The 18164-nt window shown below is 46.7% G+C and overlaps 1 protein-coding gene across 2 annotated transcripts in view; it reads right to left on the reverse strand.

Moving 5' to 3' along the window:
• Positions 1-1642: 1642 nt before the first annotated feature.
• Positions 1643-18164, reverse strand: part of RAB30 (RAB30, member RAS oncogene family) — a 91660-nt gene continuing 75138 nt past the window's right edge. The window contains exons 2-5 of one of the 2 annotated variants that reach the window (XM_033950347.1): positions 14972-15072; positions 11119-11202; positions 7330-7513; positions 1643-2676 (exon numbers count right to left, since the gene is read on the reverse strand). In XM_033950347.1, the coding sequence (XP_033806238.1) occupies positions 2426-2676; positions 7330-7513; positions 11119-11202; positions 14972-15064 (612 nt within the window). In that variant the 5' untranslated portion in view covers positions 15065-15072 and the 3' untranslated portion in view covers positions 1643-2425. The remainder of the gene's footprint in view (positions 2677-7329; positions 7514-11118; positions 11203-14971; positions 15073-18164) is intronic. The other variant, XM_033950348.1, reaches the window with a different exon arrangement.

The following is an 18164-nucleotide window of genomic DNA, read 5'->3' on the forward strand; positions in this document are numbered from 1 at the left end:
CTGAATGAAAAGCATCCCGACATGTAAATGGGGTTCCATAAGCAATCCACATTTGTGTTGATCTATTCCCTAATAACCCAGTGCAGTCTTAGCACGTGACAAGAGATGCTTTTCCCTTACGAAGCCTTAGCAGGCAGACACACAACCAAGTCAATTAGAAGCAATAAAAGTCATTTATATTTTATGGCTGCTTGCCCGCACGTTCTGAGAGTTGAACAGTACCTGCAGTATTTCTTAAAATGGCTCTTGATAATGGTTCTCAAAAACAAAAACACAGCCGGGACACGGTTAAGACCTAAAGAAAAAAAATACATTTGCCTCTTGTTTCTTTTTTTTTCCTATAAAAGATCTACAGAAAAAAAACGAAAAACCCTGTAAAAGTAAAAGCATGGCACAAATTACCTACAATGGCAAGATTTCCCAGTTTAATATAACAGGCACAGCTTCCTACCGTGTTTCCCCGATGATAAGGCAGGGCCATCAAATAAGACAGCCCCCCCTTTTTAGAAAAAATTGTAAAATAAGGCACCCCCCCCCCCCCCGCAAATAAGCCACCCACCGATACCTGCGCTTACCCGAATCGGGTGGTACGGTGGGTGACTCCATGTGGTCCCTCCGTCTACCGCGGGGGTTGGCAACCCGCGGCTCCAGAGCCGCATGCGGCTCTTTTCCACCTTTGCCGTGGCTCCGGTAGTGTGTCACGCAGGCATGCAACTTACAAGTCCGGCGTCGCGGCGGGAAATAGCCATGCTGAGCAGTGAGCTCAGCACGTACACAGATGAAAGCCTTGCTTGCTGATTGGTCCGGCGGCCGTGCCGCCGGACCAATCAGCAAGCAAGGCTTTCATCTGTGTAGTGCTGAGCTCACTACTCAGCATGGCTATTTCCCGCCGCGACGCCGGACTTGTAAGATGCACGCCTGAAAAAGAAATCATCCTGGCCGGGGTCGGTGTCATGCTCCGGAGATCTACAGCCTTCCTATCTCCCTCTCCCTTCTACCTGCTTCCGGCCACATCCCCTGCTCCGCGGCTCTCTTCGGCAACTCAGCAGCAGCGATCGACACAAGCTTCTGACGTCGGGGCCTACCCTCTGCGAGTCCCGCTTGTTTCAACTTCCTTTTTCCACAAAGGCGGGACTCGTAGAGGGAAGGCCTCGATGTCGGTAGCTTGTCTTGATCACCGCTGCTGACAAGTTGCTGAAGAGAGCCGCGGAGCAGGGGGGTGTTGCCAGGTGCAGGTAGAAGGGAGAGGGCCAGATGCAGGACTCGTGGGTGAGGGAGCAGAAGAGAGAGAGAAAGAGAGAGGGGAGGGAAACAAAAGGAAATATTTCATACTGGGCTGGGCCGGAGTGGAGGGAGGGTGGAAAGATTCTAGCTACAGGGTGCAGTAACAAAGGAAAAGGGGGGGAAAGCTGAAAATGGAGATAGTGACACAAAGAAGAGAAAGGGTAAGCAGGACCTACTGAATAAGGATAGAGATATAGAGGGGACATGAAAGGGTAAATAAGGCATCCCCCCGAAAATAAGCCCTAGAGCATATTTTGGCCTTCCAAAAAAAATAAGACAGTGTCTTACCATCGGGGAAACACGGTATCACTGAGCTCTTGTTCAAATCCTTCATAAGGTTGGTATGAATGCACAGTGATTTGGTCACATCTGATGCAATGTTACTCTCCTTTAATTGTTTCCCAGACCAAGTAAATTATATTTACATTAACAATTTCACCTACTGAAGTGGTTTTTTTTCTTTTTTAATCTTCCTATGACTTAAGAAGGGAAAAAATGTCTAGTTAAATCACCACCAAAAAGGTGCTTTTCTTTCTATACGTTAAGTTCCAGAAAAAGAGGTAATGGAATTTCACGTTCATTAGTGTACATTTCGCTAGTTACGTACTAGAATTGGGTCTGAGCTATGGAATACGCAGTTGCTCCGTTAGCACCAAAGAAGCAATGGAGGGGACTATATCCACGTTGTCTTAAATGGCAGGACGTTCCTTACCCCAAGATCTCGATAGTGCCTATGGGGAGAAGACTTTAAAAAAAATAAAAAAAAATATTTAAATGCAAATCCTGCTCTAGAAATGATGGTCTGTCGTGACGGCATGCATTCTGCAAGGCAGATCCCAAGTTCTTCAACAGATCCAGAGAGGCTCTTCTGCTTATTTAAGAAGCAAGACAAATGGCCAACTCCATACTTCATTGAGCATTTAGTGCAATTTTCCCTAAACCAACGGCAGACCGTGAGAGACTGCACCGTATTATACTCTGCCTAGCTGACCTGCAGAAGAAGCATTCATCCAGCCATGCGTCAGCTCAGCAAACATTTGGGGAGCACAACTCAAGACTTCCAGCTGATGGATCGTCTCCCTTGAGAAAATCTCAGCAACCTTGGCCCACGTTGGGTGCTTCCAACACTTTGTTTCAGCTTTTAATTAAAATTGCAGCAGTTCAAATAGCCAATACTTTTTCCCTCTCCTGGTAAGGGTGATGCCGCACTGTTCGCCAGTGTATTCTGTCTTGCCTCGCTGATCAGGCGGCGTGCCAAGTCCAGGAAGAGTTTTTCCACATTATCCGATTCTTTGGCAGAGGTTTCCAGATAATACATGTTTTGGGTCTCTGCAAATTCTTCCGCTCTTTGCTGGGAGACTTCTCTTTTTTCAGCCAAGTCAATCTTATTGCCTGCAACAGCAGAAAAAATGTAAGTACTCTGGAATGATTTGGAACAACTGCTGCACTTTTTTTTTTTTTACACCACAAGGTTATTTATGTAAATATTTTTACTGAAAAACAGTTTTAACAATACAGTTTGACTCGAGCACATTTCACACTCTGTGATTTGCTGTTATATTAGGAGAGCACTTCTAACTGTGGGTGCTGAAACCATTAGCACAGACCACATTTAAATAAGATAATTTCATATATCCATAGCATGCTTAAAATTAAAAACATTTTTTAAAAAAAGCTGTCAGGTGTGTTTAGCACCAGAAAAAACACCACCAAGTCCAGGGAAGCATTAGACCTGAGCACCCTGCTCCAAACTGGCTTCCCCAAAAGTCCTAGTCTTGGTGGTCCAGTAGGACCCCTCAGGCAGGCTGGCCATACCCCAAGAAAACCCCTCCCGCTACAGGCAGATCAAATCTGACCTCAACACCCCCACCACCAAGCAGGCCCAGAGACCTCCCCACCCGGTAGCCTAGAGGCCCATTCCGCAGTCCCAATGTACCTTAACAAAACCAGGCATCCTTCCTTCCTCCTTCTGGGGCATCATCATCAAAACAATGGCACCCAGACCCAGCCATTGCATTCTGGGATGTACCAGGAAGGGCCTAACTCCCAAACAAGGGAGTTTTGTGTTGGGTGTCCAGCACTGGTCGCCGTACATGAAGGAGGACACGGTACTACTCGAAAGGGTCCAGAGAAGAGCGACTAAAATGGTTAAGGGGCTGGAGGAGTTGCCGTACAGTGAAAGATTAGAGAAGCTGGGCCTTTTCTCCCTTGAACAGAGGAGATTGAGAGGGGACATGATCGAAACATTCAAGATAATGAAGGGAATAGACTTAGTAGATAAAGACAGATTGTTCACCCTCTCCAAGGTAGAGAGAACGAGAGGGCACTCTCTAAAGTTGAAAGGGGTTGGATTCCGTACAAACGTAAGGAAGTTCTTCTTCACCCAGAGAGTGGTAGAAAACTGGAACGCTCTTCTGGAGGCTGTTATAGGCGAAAACACCCTCCATGGATTCAAGACAAAGTTAGACAAGTTCCTGCTGAACCAGAACGTACCCAGGTAAGGCTGGTTTCGGTTAGGGCACAGGTCTTTGACCTGGGGGCCGCCACGTGAGCGGACTGCTGGGTGCGATGGACCACTGGTCTGACCAGCAGCGGCAATTCTTATGTGTCTCTGGGCCTGCCTCGGGAGGGGGATCTCACTGGACCACTAGGGACATGATTTTGGTGCTTGGGGTCTACTGGACCATCAGGGACTTGTGTTTTTAAGGGTGGGAGTGAGTCACCCGATGGGTCTGCATTCTCAATTATTCTGAGCATGTTGCACTGATTTTTCAGTGCTGCATTTGTGGTAGAGTTTCCTCCACCGCAGATCTTTAGAGAATGAGCCCTTAATGCTGGAGCATGTTTAATGTATAGCGCTATAAAAGTGTACATCTAGCAGCGCTATAAAAATGATTAGTGGTAGAAAGGGGGATTGCTGGTCCATGATGGTGGGGGAGAGGGAAAGAAGTTGCTGGACTATGGGGAGAAGAGAGGGAATGGTGAGATGCTGGATTGTGGCAAGATTAAAAGGTTCACTTAAGGCATATAATATCCCAGCAACTCTTATGGTACAACTGCTGGTGGTACAATTTGTGATGTATGTCTATGTTTGGTAAGTTTCGTCATGGGAATTTGTACAGTTTTGGGGCAGGACCTGGGAGCATATTCCATAAAAATAGGCTTAATATACAGAGATGCCTTTTTGGAATTCTCACAAAGGCATCTTGTTATAAAATGACCTTCATAATGTCAAAGCCCAGCAGAAGCTGGTTCCGAGCTGGAAGCTCAAAGCAGCACAAGGTAACAGCCATGCTAAAAAAAAATGCTCTTACGCCAATTAAATGTGATGCCTTAAGACAGGGGTGCCCACACTTTTTTGGGCTTGCGAGCTACTTTTAAAATGACCAAGTCAAAATGATCTACCAACAATAAAATTTAAAAAAAAACCCAAAAAAACCCACAAAGCACACGGTATGTAGAGAAAATGTTAATTATCATTCCTATTCCGGGTTTTTTTTCAAAGAGGTCAAGGCAGATGACTCTTGCACTGTCACCTCAGTAACAACCATACAAAAATAGACAAATATACCCCCCTCCCTTTTTACTAAACCGCAATAGCGGTTTTTAGCACAGGGAGCTGCGCTAAATGCTCCGCGCTGCTCTCGACGCTCATAGGCTCCCTGCGCTAAAACCCGCTATTGCGGTTTTGTAAAAGGGGGCCATAGTGTAAAATATAGACAGCAGATATAAATTCTCAAAATGGACACATTTTGATCACTAAATTGAAAATAAAATATTTTTCCTACCTTTGTTTTCTGGTGATTTCATGAGTCTCTGGTTGCACTTTCTTCTTCTGACTGTGCATCCAATATTTCTTCCCTTCTTTCATCCTCCTGTATGCTTCCTCTCCTCCAGACCTCATTCCCTCCACAAACTTTTTCTTCCTCTCTCCCTGCTCCCTCCCCTTTCTTTCTGTCTCCCTGCCCCCCTTTCTTTCTGCCTTTCTCTCTCCATGCCCCCTTTCTTTCTGTCCGTCTCCCTGTCCCCCCTTTCTTTCTGTTTCCCTTCTTTCTTTCTTTCTGTCTCTCTGCCCCCTTCTTTTTGTCTCCCTGCCTGCCCCCTTTCTTTCTTTCTCCCTGCCCTCCCCCAAGCCATTGTCACCGCCATCGGGGAACAGGCCCCCAAACTACCGCCGCCCCAAGCTCTCCCTGCTTCCCAACGCAGAAGCGCTAGGCCGACCAGCCTTCACCCCCGACGTCAATTCTGATGTCGGAAAGGAAGTTCTGGGCCAGCCACGCAGTAATTGGCTGGCCCGGAACATCCTCTCCGACATCAGAATTCACGTCAGGTGGGGAAGGCTGGTCGGCTCGGCGCTTCTGCTTCGGGAAGCAGGTAGAATGCGATCGACCTCTTGGGCATCCCTGCCTTAAGATTTCAAATGAACCAAATTGGCTTGTTTTCCTATAGGCCATAGAAAGGGATCTTTAATGTAAGAGCATATGAAAGTATGAGTTGGGGGAAGGGGAGAAGTCACTAGTAACTGTACTACATGTATTAGGAATATGAATTGAATCACAAAAATACAAAACCAATAATCTTGCTCAACAAAAAATACAGCAAAAACAACTCTGAGCCAAGGTGCAAGAAACAGATTTATCTGTATCACATTATATGAGTAATGAACCTCAAACATCCAAACACCCGTATTTTTGCTGGTGTTTTTACTGAGTTATGAACATCGTCATAGGTTCACAATTTACTCATAAGAGATGGTTGACTCAAGATCTTCCTTCTTATCAGTTAATAATGAGACCTTTTCTGTTTTTTCAAATAAATGTGCTTATCTAAACCCGACAGGAACTCTGCCGTTTCACTTTTATAAGCTTCGTCAGGGGTTACGAGTTTAAGAAGTCTCCTAACATTTCCACTGCAGCCTCCGTGCAATAACGGACCGTGCATCTGCTTGCTGATTTTTTTCTTCTCAAGCGCACTCATCTTGATCAAGTCTCATTATTAATTGATAAGAAAAAAGATCTCACGTCAAGCATCTCTTACGAGTAAATTGTGAACCTATGACGATGTTCATACCCCCAGTAAAAACACCAGCAAAAATACGGGTGCTCTCGACGCTCATAGGCTCCCTGCGCTATTGCGGTTTAGTAAAAGGGGGCCAAAGTGTAAAATATAGACAGCAGATATAAATTCTCAAAACGGACACATTTTGATCACTAAATTGAAAATAAAATATTTTTCCTACCTTTGTTTTCTGGTGATTTCATGAGTCTCTGGTTGCACTTTCTTCTTCTGACTGTGCATCCAATATTTCTTCCCTTCTTTCATCCTCCTGTATGCTTCCTCTCCTCCAGACCTCATTCCCTCCACAAACTTTTTCTTCCTCTCTCCCTGCTCCCTCCCCTTTCTTTCTGTCTCCCTGCCCCCCTTTCTTTCTGTCTTTCTCTCTCCATGCCCCCTTTCTTTCTGTCTGTCTCCCTGTCCCCCCTTTCTTTCTGTTTCCCTTCTTTCTTTCTTTCTGTCTCTCTGCCCCCTTCTTTCTGTCTCCCTGCCTGCCCCCTTTGTTTGAGGTTCATTACGGGTGTTTGAGGTTCATAATGCTTCTTGCATCTTGGCTCAAAGTTGTGTTTGCTATAGGTAGGGTTCCAGACATCCGGATTTCCACAGACATGTCCTTCTTTTAAGGACATGTCCAGGCATCCGGATGGCTTTTCAAAATCCGGCACTTTGTCCGGGTTTTGAAAAGCTTGGAACAAATCACTGTTGGGCAGGAGCACATCCACACATGAGTGTGATGTCATCGCATCGCGGCTCCTGCCTGGCGAGAGCCGGCGGGAGGGCCAGGGCGTAAAGGGGCAGGGATGGGTGAAACTGGGTGGGCCTGGGGGCATGTCTAAGGGGGTACGAATTTTCCAAACGGAATATCTGGTAACCCTAGCTATAGGAATATGAATGAAACTGAATGAACGGTTCAAAATCAATTCGGGGAGGGGAGGGGGCAGACTCACAGATACAATAGAAAAGTAGTCAGAAAAATTAATTCCAACTTACCCACTAGCACAGTGATGACTTTGCTGTTGGCATACTGTTCTATTTCTCTCAGCCATTCAGGAAGACATCGGAACGATTCCTCACAGCTAATGTCATAGGTCAGAATTAACGCATTAGCACTGCGATAGTAGCTCTGGGTTATGGAACGGAATCTCTCCTGCCCTGCCGTGTCCCAGATCTGCAGCTTTTTGGCACAAGGGAAGGTAGAGAAATACAGGGAAAATAAAAACCATTAACATCTATTTATCCTGGAAACAGTAATCACCGAGATATGAATGCCTTCAAGCTAAAACAAACTCTGAAAGACACTTGGCTTCCTGTAGCTTTTCAATCAGTTTTTGTTTCTGTTTCTGCTTGCAAAAATTTAAATTCAAAGTACATGTTCCTTAAAACATTCCAGCTGGTTTCCCCTGGCAGCAGCTGCAGCAAGATTTCAAGTGGCAGAAGCCTAAAAAAATTAGACAAAAAGCCCGTAAGTCCATTTGCTTGCACAACTAAAAAACTGTGCATCGTTGACAGGAGGATTTCATTTCCTGTAGCCTCTGGAATGGGAAAGAAATCCACAGGGAAAAAGAAAAATCAGGCCAGCAAAGGTTTCTGCAAAAAAGGACATACCAGAATTTTTTTTCTTCATCCAATAGTTTTCTCCTTTTTCTTTGTACTTCCAACTTAATTGGTGCCAGGCATCATGAGCTTTCACTTGCAGGGATTATCACCCTATTTTATATTGATCCCACCCTGCTTCTCCACTACACCTAGTCTGGCTGTTGCAGCAGTGGTTCTTAGGCCCAGATTCACTGAAGATAGGGAATCAATTGCTTTTGGCTGATTTTCAAACAGTGATTGATTCACTTTCAAGCTTGCATGCAAATAATTCGCATGCAAACTCCCGACTCAAAAGCGATTGAGTCAGGGCAGAGCCCTGACAGTAGTGATAGGAGAAGTAACCTCCTATCACTGCTGTCGCCGTCTTTTTTTCTTCTTTTTATTTAATCGGGCAGATATTTTTCGTGTATTACACATGCAAAATAACTGCTCGATTAAAAAAAAAAAAAAAAAAAAAAAGCCCTCCCCCCAAAGTGCCCCCTCCCTCCCCGAACCCCTCAAAAATGCCCCCACACAAACACAGCCCTGCGGTTTCACCAAAAAAACCCCAAAACTAAACTTCCCCGACGCTGCCCACCCACCCCCCTCCCCGCGCATACAAATGAAATATGGCAAGAGAGATGCCAATTCCCTCCTGCCATCACAAACCCCCCACTGCCATCGGCCGGGCCCAGCCCACTCCCCTCCCCATACCTTTAAAAAGTTGGGAGCAGGAGGGGTGCTCAGTCCCTCCTGCTCCAGGCCTCCTCCTACGACGAACTGCGGCCTTAGGCCCCACCCCGGTGCATTATGTGATGCACGGGGAGGGGGGGGCCTTTGGTGCCTCAGCCAATCAGGGACTTACTTAGGGAGGAATCTAAGGAAGTCCCTGATTGGCCCTTTGCCAGACACATCTTGAAGAATAATTGACCAAAACAAACACTGTAAGTTACCCAGAATAAAAAATGATTGTAAAAGTCAAATTATAATTTGACTTTTTTTTTTTTTAAGTGGAAAGAACATTACTCTGGAGTCTCACTGAGAGAACGAACCCAGCTACTCCAACTGCTCAAACTACAGGGCAAATGCTCCCAGATGCCAATACACAATTTTCAGTTCTTGGGATGCACTTTTTCAAAGTACTACCGTATTTTCACGCATATAACGCGCGCGTTATACGCGTTTTTACCTACCGCGCATACCCCTCGCGCGTTATATGCGTGAGCGCGGTATACAAAAGTTTTAAAACATAGTTCCCACCCCGCCCGACGCCCGATTCACCCCCCCAGCAGGACCGCTCGCACCCCCACCCCGAACGACCGCTCGCACACGCTCCCACCCGCACCCGCATCCACGATCGGAGCAAGAGGGAGCCCAAGCCCTCTTGCCCGGCCGACTCCCCGACGTCCGATACATCCCCCCCCCCAGCAGGACCGCTCGCACCCCCACCCCGAACGACCGCTCGCACGCGCTCCCACCCGCACCCGCATCCACGATCGGAGCAAGAGGGAGCCCAAGCCCTCTTGCCCGGTCGACTCCCCGACGTCCGATACATCCCCCCCCCCCCAGCAGGACCGCCGACTTCCCGACAATATCGGGCCAGAAGGGAGCCCAAACCCTCCTGGCCACGGCGACCCCCTAACCCCACGCCGCACTACATTACGGGCAGGAGGGATCCCAGGCCCTCCTGCCCTCGGCGCAAACCCCCCCCCCCCCCAACGACCGCCCCCCCCCAAGAACCTCCGACCGCCCCCCAGCCGACCCGCGATCCCCCTGGCGACCCCCACGACCCCCCCACCCCCCTTCCCCGTACCTTTGGTAGTTGGCCGGACAGACGGGAGCCAAACCCGCCTGTCCGGCAGGCAGCCAACGAAGGAATGAGGCCGGATTGGCCCATCCATCCTAAAGCTCCGCCTACTGGTGGGGCCTAAGGCGCGTGGGCCAATCAGAATAGGCCCTGGAGCCTTAGGTCCCACCTGGGGGCGCGGCCTGAGGCACATGGTCAGGTTGGGCCCATGTGCCTCAGGCCGCGCCCCCAGGTGGGACCTAAGGCTCCAGGGCCTATTCTGATTGGCCCACGCGCCTTAGGCCCCACCAGTAGGCGGAGCTTTAGGATGGATGGGCCAATCCGGCCTCATTCCTTCGTTGGCTGCCTGCCGGACAGGCGGGTTTGGCTCCCGTCTGTCCGGCCAACTACCAAAGGTACGGGGAAGGGGGGTGGGGGGGTCGTGGGGGTCGCCAGGGGGGTCGCGGGTCGGTCGTTGGGGGGAGGGGGGTTTGCGTCGAGGGCAGGAGGGCCTGGGATCCCTCCTGCCCGTAATGTAGTGCGGGGTGGGGTTAGGGGGTTGCCGTGGCCAGGAGGATTTGGGCTCCCTCCTGGCCCGATATTGTTGGGGAGTCGGCGGTCCTTCGGGGGGAGGGATGTATCGGACGTCGGGGGGGGGGCATCAGGCTTTCAGGATGGGGACAGACCTTCAAGGGGGGACAGTGCACGGAAGTCAGGGGGGGGTGAACGGAGAGTCGGGACAGCGCACGGAAAGTCAGGGCGGGCGAAAGGAGCGTCGGGCAGCATGCGCGGTATACCCGTGAGCGCGGTATACCAAAGTTTTTGTACATATCATCGTGATTTCAGCGCGCTATACCCGTGTGCGCGTTTTATACGGGTGCGCGTTATTTGCGTGAAAATACGGTACTTCTACCGAACACTGCTGAATGCATACAATGAAGATGCCAAAACTGGAGAGCAAAATTCAAGAAACTATAAAAAAAATACGGTAACAAAAACAGAGGGAAGAAACTGTGACAAACACTAGACTACCTTTTCGAAACACAGACCCTGGTTTCGTTGGAGCCAGGGAAGCATATTTGCATTTTCAGTCATTGTTCATAGTGTTTTGCTGATGTGGCTTGTTTTTATGCACAAAAAAATAAAATTGAAACTAGAACCAAAGAGTTTCTGTGAGTTTCTTGATTTTTCAGGTGATGTTTGTTTAAATGCAGCGCTTTTCTTAAGACCTTCCTTAGCTGACCAGCATTGACTTTGGATTAATTTTTGCTTCTGGTAACATCGCAGGGTTTGTTTAATGCTGGCGGCTGCTCTCAAGAAGATTTCAGACAGAAAACGTGTTAACATTATTAGCTGATGGAGTTTAGATGGATTAGGACTTACACAAACACTTAAAGATGAATAATTTGCAAACCTACCTTCACCTTTTCACCTTTTATCTCAACTGTTTTAATCATAAAGTCAACACCGATTGTGGCTCCTTGACCTGGTGGAAAAAGGCCCTGTGAAGAGAGTACTTTATTAAGATAAGCAAATGTAGCAACGCAAAATTAAAGAAGTCAAGAGAAGGCCAAACAGCTTTAAATAGGGCATGTAGGGAGACAGAGGAGCAGGCCCTATGGACCCTTCTCAATACAATACCCTGATCTAATCTAATCTAATCCTTAGGTTTGTATTCCGCATCATCTCCACGTTCGTAGAGCTCGACGCGGTTTACAGTAGGAGAAATAGGAAGGAACTACAACAGAGGGTTAGAGGTAGAAGTGTGAAGAAAATTTAGAGGACTTGGGATGCCAAGATATAAGAGTTTCCTTGATTCCTAAGTTGGAGGGAGACTTACATTTTTTGAGAAAAGCCAGGTTTTCAGATGTTTGCGGAAAACTTGGAGAGAGCTCAAGTTCCGAAGAGGGGAATCTTGGGTTTTGGCCAGGTACTAGTGACCTGGATTGGCCACCGTGAAAATGGGCTACTGGGTTTGATGGACCATTGGGCTGACCCAGTAAGGCTATTCTTATGGCCTAAACTGATTTACACAAGTCAACTTGGAAGCTTTTTCTACAGTGTTTGGAAGTGCTTTCAATAATGATAGATTTTCATGCATTATGGGTCATCTGCAGAATTTTACGAGTGTTGACATATGCGGAAAGCTTTTCACATATGCACCCTCTTGGATATTTTAAAGTATGTGCTTTGTATGTCCCCGATGTAGCCTTACAACGAAACATGTCCATGTTGGACTTCTAATATCTGTTTTTATGTGCAATAAATTTATATCTGGCGGTTCATTTTTGTATTCCTACTGTAACACCAATTTAGACAGATGTAGGACAAACTGAAAATACTAGTTGTTTTCTTTTCACCAGTTTTTAGCTTCAAGTTAACTGTCTGTATTGACTTCAAATGCCGTCATGGGAGAAGCCACTGCTTGCCCTGGATCGGTGGCATGGAATGCTGCTTCTATTTGGGTTTTTGCTAGGTACTTGTGACTTGGATTGACCTCCGTGAAGATGGGATACTGGCCAAGATGGACCGTTGGTCTGACCCAGTAGGGCTATTCTTATGTTCTTATGTGAGCCAAGTATAGGACAGTCAAGCTATGGTGACATCACTGATGTGTCTGACTCTTAGGCATTGGTGGAATGAGACATTATGACATCACAATCTCAGCTCTGGAATGTTGCTACTCTTTGGGGTTCTGCCAGGTACTTGGGGACCTGGATTGGCCTCCTTGAAGATGAGATACTGGGCTTCCAGGGCAGGACCCACTGCCCCTCCCAATTGGTGCTTCATGCCCAACTGGACTGGTGAAAGAGGGGAGCATTGCCCCCCTCACTCTCCACAGGTGCTTCAGGCCCAATTGCTTCAAAGTTTGAAAGAGGGGTGGCAATGCCATTGGCTCCAGGTCAGGGCTGGGCAAAACTAGTATAGGCACGAGTGAGATGTCGCCTTGAACCCCGAGCTCAGTTCTAGAGGCCGTATCTACTTGAAAATGTTAAGATGGAAATGGTTCAAACTGGGCTAATAAAATGATACAAAGCCTGAAGCACAGACCCTACAAAAATCAGTATTGTCCTATCAAAAACATACATGCTAGAAGAAAAAAGGAAGGTAGGGATAAGATAGAAACACTCAAGAAATGGAAAGGTTCAATTTACAGGCATGAGATCATGCTATGAAGCTGTAGGGAAGATAATTCAGAGGAAAAAAAAAAATGCCTCTGCTGAAAGGACGGCAGAAGCTGCATTAAGCAGGGTTAGCAGCAAAGCCGGTGGAAACCAAAACATTTCTGTAAGGACAGTTGAGGGGCTTGCAAGGAGAAGAAATGAGTCATATGGAACTTGAGAGGGCCCACGAGGGCTGATTTTTGGCCTTGGAGCTGCGTCAGGCTTCGTAAAAGGCTGAGGTAACCTGCAAGGAAGGCCACGGTTACAATGCTGACAGCAGTGAGCACGGATGTTGCAGACGGCAGCCTCACCAGCTGTCTGAAACTGCTCTGTCGCTATGTATTTTTAGAATACTTTTTATTTACCTCTAAAAGCAGTGGATGAATTATACATTTTCATTTACAGTGGAACCTTGGTTTGTGAGCATAATTAGTTCCAGAAGCATGCTCGTAAACCAAAGTGCTTGTATATCAAAGTGAGTTTCCCCATACACAGTAAGGGAAACTCGCATGATTCGTTCCACATCCCAAAAGACCTCTCACCCACCCCCCGAGGCCACTGGCACACTTCTACCCCACCCCACCACATCCCAAAAAGACCTACCCCCACCCCTGAGGCCACTGGCGCGCTTCCACCCCACAACTTCATCCCAAAAGACCTCCCACCCACCCCCGAGGCCACTGGCACGCTTCTACCCCACCCCACCACATCCCAAAAAGACCTACCCCCACCCCTGAGGCCACTGGTGCGCTTCCACCCCACAACTTCATCCCAAAAGACCTCCCACCCACCCCCGAGGCCACTGGCACGCTTCTACCCCACCCCACCACATCCCAAAAAGACCTACCCCCACCCCTGAGGCCACTGGCGCGCTTCCACCCCACACCTTAAGTCAGCTGTGTGCAGAAACGAACGGGACTCTCAAGCACTCACTACTCATCAGTGAAGAGAGAGATCCAGGAGTGGGCAGGATGGAGAGATTACAAAGTGGTGGTGGGGGAGGGGAAGAGTTTCTGTATCAGCCAAAAAAGCACTGGCACGTTCAGCCAAAATCCAAACCCGAATCTGAAATTCAGTCAGCCTCTAAACCATATATACGCAGACTTTAACGTTTAAGCAAGAGCGCCGATGCCAGCCATAGAGCTGGTGCAAGTGTTGGTGCTGAAGTACGGCAGATATCCAAGTAAACTTACATGCGCAAGCAGAAGCCCCACCCGAGCATATGCCCTCCCTTGCAAATATGCACCAAGTTAAGCAGGTGTTTGTAGAATAGCGCGCGTACGCTTATTTGCCAGCATGCCGCCTAAGTGTGCACAGTCATGGTACATACTAGTACTCTAAACATTTATCACACGTATGTAAATGTCAGCACTGAGTTTATAGAATTGTCCACAAAATGTTACAAAATATTTACTAATTTCCATATTAACCCAGCCCTCAGGGCCGGCTTTACCTATGGACCAGGTGAAGCCCTGGCCCAGGGCATCAGAGAGTGCCAAAATCCCAATCCAGTCTACCATCAAACTTCTAGAGAAGTGGTCTCAAACTCGCGGCCCGGGGGCCACATGCGGCCCGCCAGGTACTATTTTGAGGCCCTCGGTATGTTTATCATAATCACAAAAGTAAAATAAAACAGTTTCTTGATCATATGTCTCTTTAGCTATAAATGACAATATTATGAAGACTTAGCCAAAAGGAAAAATTTATAAATTAGAAAGAGTTTTACCTCAGGCAAAATTGTCATTTCTTTAATAAGACATTAACTATATTTTCTGAGGCCCTCCAAGTACCTCCAAATCCAAAATGTGGCCCTGCAAAGAGTTTGAGACCACTGTTCTAGAGGGATAAGTGCCAGACTGGTATTTTGGCACCCTTTATCATCAGTGACCTGAGACACTGCCTCATCTGATGCAGGAGGGGGGGGGGGGAGATCCCCAGATCATAGGTGGGGAGGGGGGGCAGGAAGGACAGAGATACCAGAGTAGGGCCGATGCAAAAGTTGGCTCAGGGCACCACAGCACTTTTGAGCCCGGCCCTGCTAACTCTACCCAAATCAACCCAATATACTTCCAGATTTAAAACACTTATGCCAAAGGATCCTTCTTACCTGAGTGAATCGTCGAACCAAGCAGGTCTTCCCTACGCCAGCGTTCCCAATTAAAACTATCTTAAACAGGAAATCATAATCTTCCATGCTCATTTAAAAAGCTGCAAGATAAAACAAGAGGGACCCAGGTTACTTTTGGAACAGGATCTTCCGAAGTCACTTAGTTCTGGCTCCTTTGCCAGCGAGATTCAACACTACAGCAATCTCCCCGTATTCTTGGGTAATAGAGAAAACAGCAGCTGATTTAACTTCTCTCTTTCGTTATGTCTGAACTTTGTTTGCATAGGTAACCAAAGCAAAGGTCAGTCTCTGCAAACTTTCGTTGTCGTGGCATGGATGGACAGCTCCGGGGGCTGCAATTGGTTGGGAGGCAATTACGGGAATGGCGTCATGGTTATTTTTCTTCTTTTGAGCTGTCATCAATTCTTTTTTCTTTGATGGGGGGGAATTTATTTATTTATTTAACCCTTTCAGGACCAAGGGACATATTTGTCCCATAACTTTAAAATCCTATAAATTTTGATTGGGATAGTCTACAGTTCTAAATTTGATATGTACGGATTCCATATGATACTGCCTTTATGTAAACAAACTGGTTCCGACATTCATTCATTAGCGTCGTTGCTAGATTGACGAGAAGATTCACTTGCCACACTGTCCATAAGCCAGAAGTGTGATTTTTTAAAATAAAAATAATGATATTTCACAAAAAAAATCAATTTTTTGGCATCTGCAAGCCCTTTTTACCATAAAAATGTCGTCAAAACCACAAAAATTGGCCTACGATCCTTATGGTCCTGAAAGGGTTAAGTGCAGTCATGACAGGGAACAGCTTTCCTGGCTGCCGTTAACATCATAGGTGTGGCTATCAGAAGCCACCCGACTGATCATCATTAGAGGCTTTCACTCGCCTTTTTTTTTATATCATTTTATCTAAATCAAAAATTCTGTTAAGATACTATCCGGGATAGCTGTAGTCTTGCTTTGATCTTTAAGAGAAGTGACACTTATATTCTACAGAACTAAAGTCTGCATCAGCTGAGAGGGCTCAGGAGACCGAAAGTTTCTCTAAGTTCACTTTAGAAACAAGACCACAAGTAACGGAAAATGTAAATTTTCTCAGCTTTCATAAAAAATTTTAAAAAAAAATGCAGAGCGACAGGCAAAAAAGTATTAAACAGGCTCTTTCAGTGATTTTGGGCCAGAACAGAGGCCAGAAATTTCCAGACTGCTTTCTGCTATTGCTATAACCTTTGAAAATTAAAGCCAAAGACTGAGCAGAGCTGATGGTATTCTATGAATTCTCTTCATACTTCTTGTCAAACGTCACCTCATAGAAACATAGAAATAGACGGCAGATAAGGGCCACGGCCCATCTAGTCTGCCCACCCTAATGTCCCTCCCCTACTTTGCCCTGTGAATAGATCCCATGTGCCGGTCCCATTTGGCCTTAAAATCAGGCACGCTGCTGGCCTCAATCACCTGTAGTGGAAGACTATTCCAGCGATCAACCACTCTTTCAGTGAAAAAGAATTTCCTGGTGTCACCTCGTAGTTTCCCATCCCCTCCACTCCTCCCACCCGCCTCTCCCCAAATGATTTTTAATCCAAATTGAGAAAACTGAAGTGGAAGACGCAGTAAAAAAAAAAAAGAATTTCTTCAAGATGCATGCAAAGTATTTCAAATTTTTTTATGTCTCTGGTCCACTAGTTTGCTCATGCTCCTTTGCAAGTCCGGCTTCCTGAGAGCGTGGGTTGGGATCCAATGCCAGGAACTGGCAATTTACCCGGGAGCTTCCCTTAGTTCATAACCCCCACTAGGCCCAGCAACTACAAGGACAGTCCTTGGAAGGACACATGAACCCTGCTCCATGGCTGGATCTCGTTATCTAGGGGGATCATCTCACGTTTGCTGCCACATTATCAACAAGAACTATATACAGAGATTCTGGTTTCAAATTTAAATCTTAGTGTTTCCTCCCCTGAAAAGATGCTGGTACTTACATCCAGGGTTATTTTTGAGTACCTTTCACCCTCAACAAAAGAGTCTGTGGAGAGTGATGTTCCGGATGTATACTTCCCCCTCCATATTCGCGGTTTCCGTATCTAGGGATTCGATTATTCGCGGTTTTAAAACAAAAAATGCTTTTCCATTTTTCGGGCTATTTTAAGCCCTGTAAGCCCTCCCCTTAAGCCTTACCTGGTGGTCTAGCGGGTTTTCAGGCAGGAGCGATCCCACACTCCTGCTCCGTGCAGATCGCTCACAGGAAATGGCTCGAGAGACGACGGGAGCTCAAGGCAGCCATTTCCTGTGAGCGATCTGCACGGGGCAGGAGCGTGGGAAGATCGCTCCTGCCCTGAAAATCCGTTAGACCACCAGGTAAGGCTTAAGGGGGGGGCTTACAGGGCTTAAAATAGCTGAGGGGAAGCGGGGGTTAGGGGCAGAACCGGCCTGAATATTATTTGCGTATTTTTTAACCACCGCGAATACGGAAGGGGAAGTGTAGACTTTATTAAGAGTTCAGTGTCATAATGCTCATAAAAATATCTAGGACCCAATCCACAGTGATCTTGGACCCAACACAGTCTGTGTTTCAACAGTATTGTATTCCTCAGGAGCCCCTGTGGTCCTAAAATAGAGGCTCGTGGATTATGAGCAAATCCTGCTGTGACTCCGCGTGAGTAAAAAGCTCGTAAGTAGAGATTGACACGGGGACAAATTTTTCCCTGTCTCCGCAGGAACTCATTTTTCCCATCCTATCCCCACAAATTATTTTCCTGCCGACTTCCTCATGGTGTTTAATTTGTTGGGGGTTATTATTGACTATATTGGTTTACTTTATGTTGGGTGGCGGGATTGAGATATACTTATGTTGGGGGTTTTCTTTTTTTTTTTTTATATGCTTTGTTGAATGATTGTAATATCACGGATTGGTTTACAAATGGTGACTGTATTGTTTATATTCATTATAAAATTCTAATAAAAATTGATTAAAACAAAAAAAAAATTATTTTCCTGCCCCTGCCCCATTCCTGCAAGCTCCGTCCTCATCTGCACAAGCCTCAAACACTTTAAAATCATAAGTGTTCAAGGCTTGTGCGGTTAAGGCAGAGTTTACAGGAAGGGGGCAGGGACAGCGACACAACTCACGGGGAAGGGACGGGGACACTGAGTAAGAAAAAACATCCGACAG

Source organism: Geotrypetes seraphini, chromosome 6 (assembly GCF_902459505.1).
Source record: "Geotrypetes seraphini chromosome 6, aGeoSer1.1, whole genome shotgun sequence".
NCBI classification, from domain to species: domain Eukaryota; kingdom Metazoa; phylum Chordata; class Amphibia; order Gymnophiona; family Dermophiidae; genus Geotrypetes; species Geotrypetes seraphini.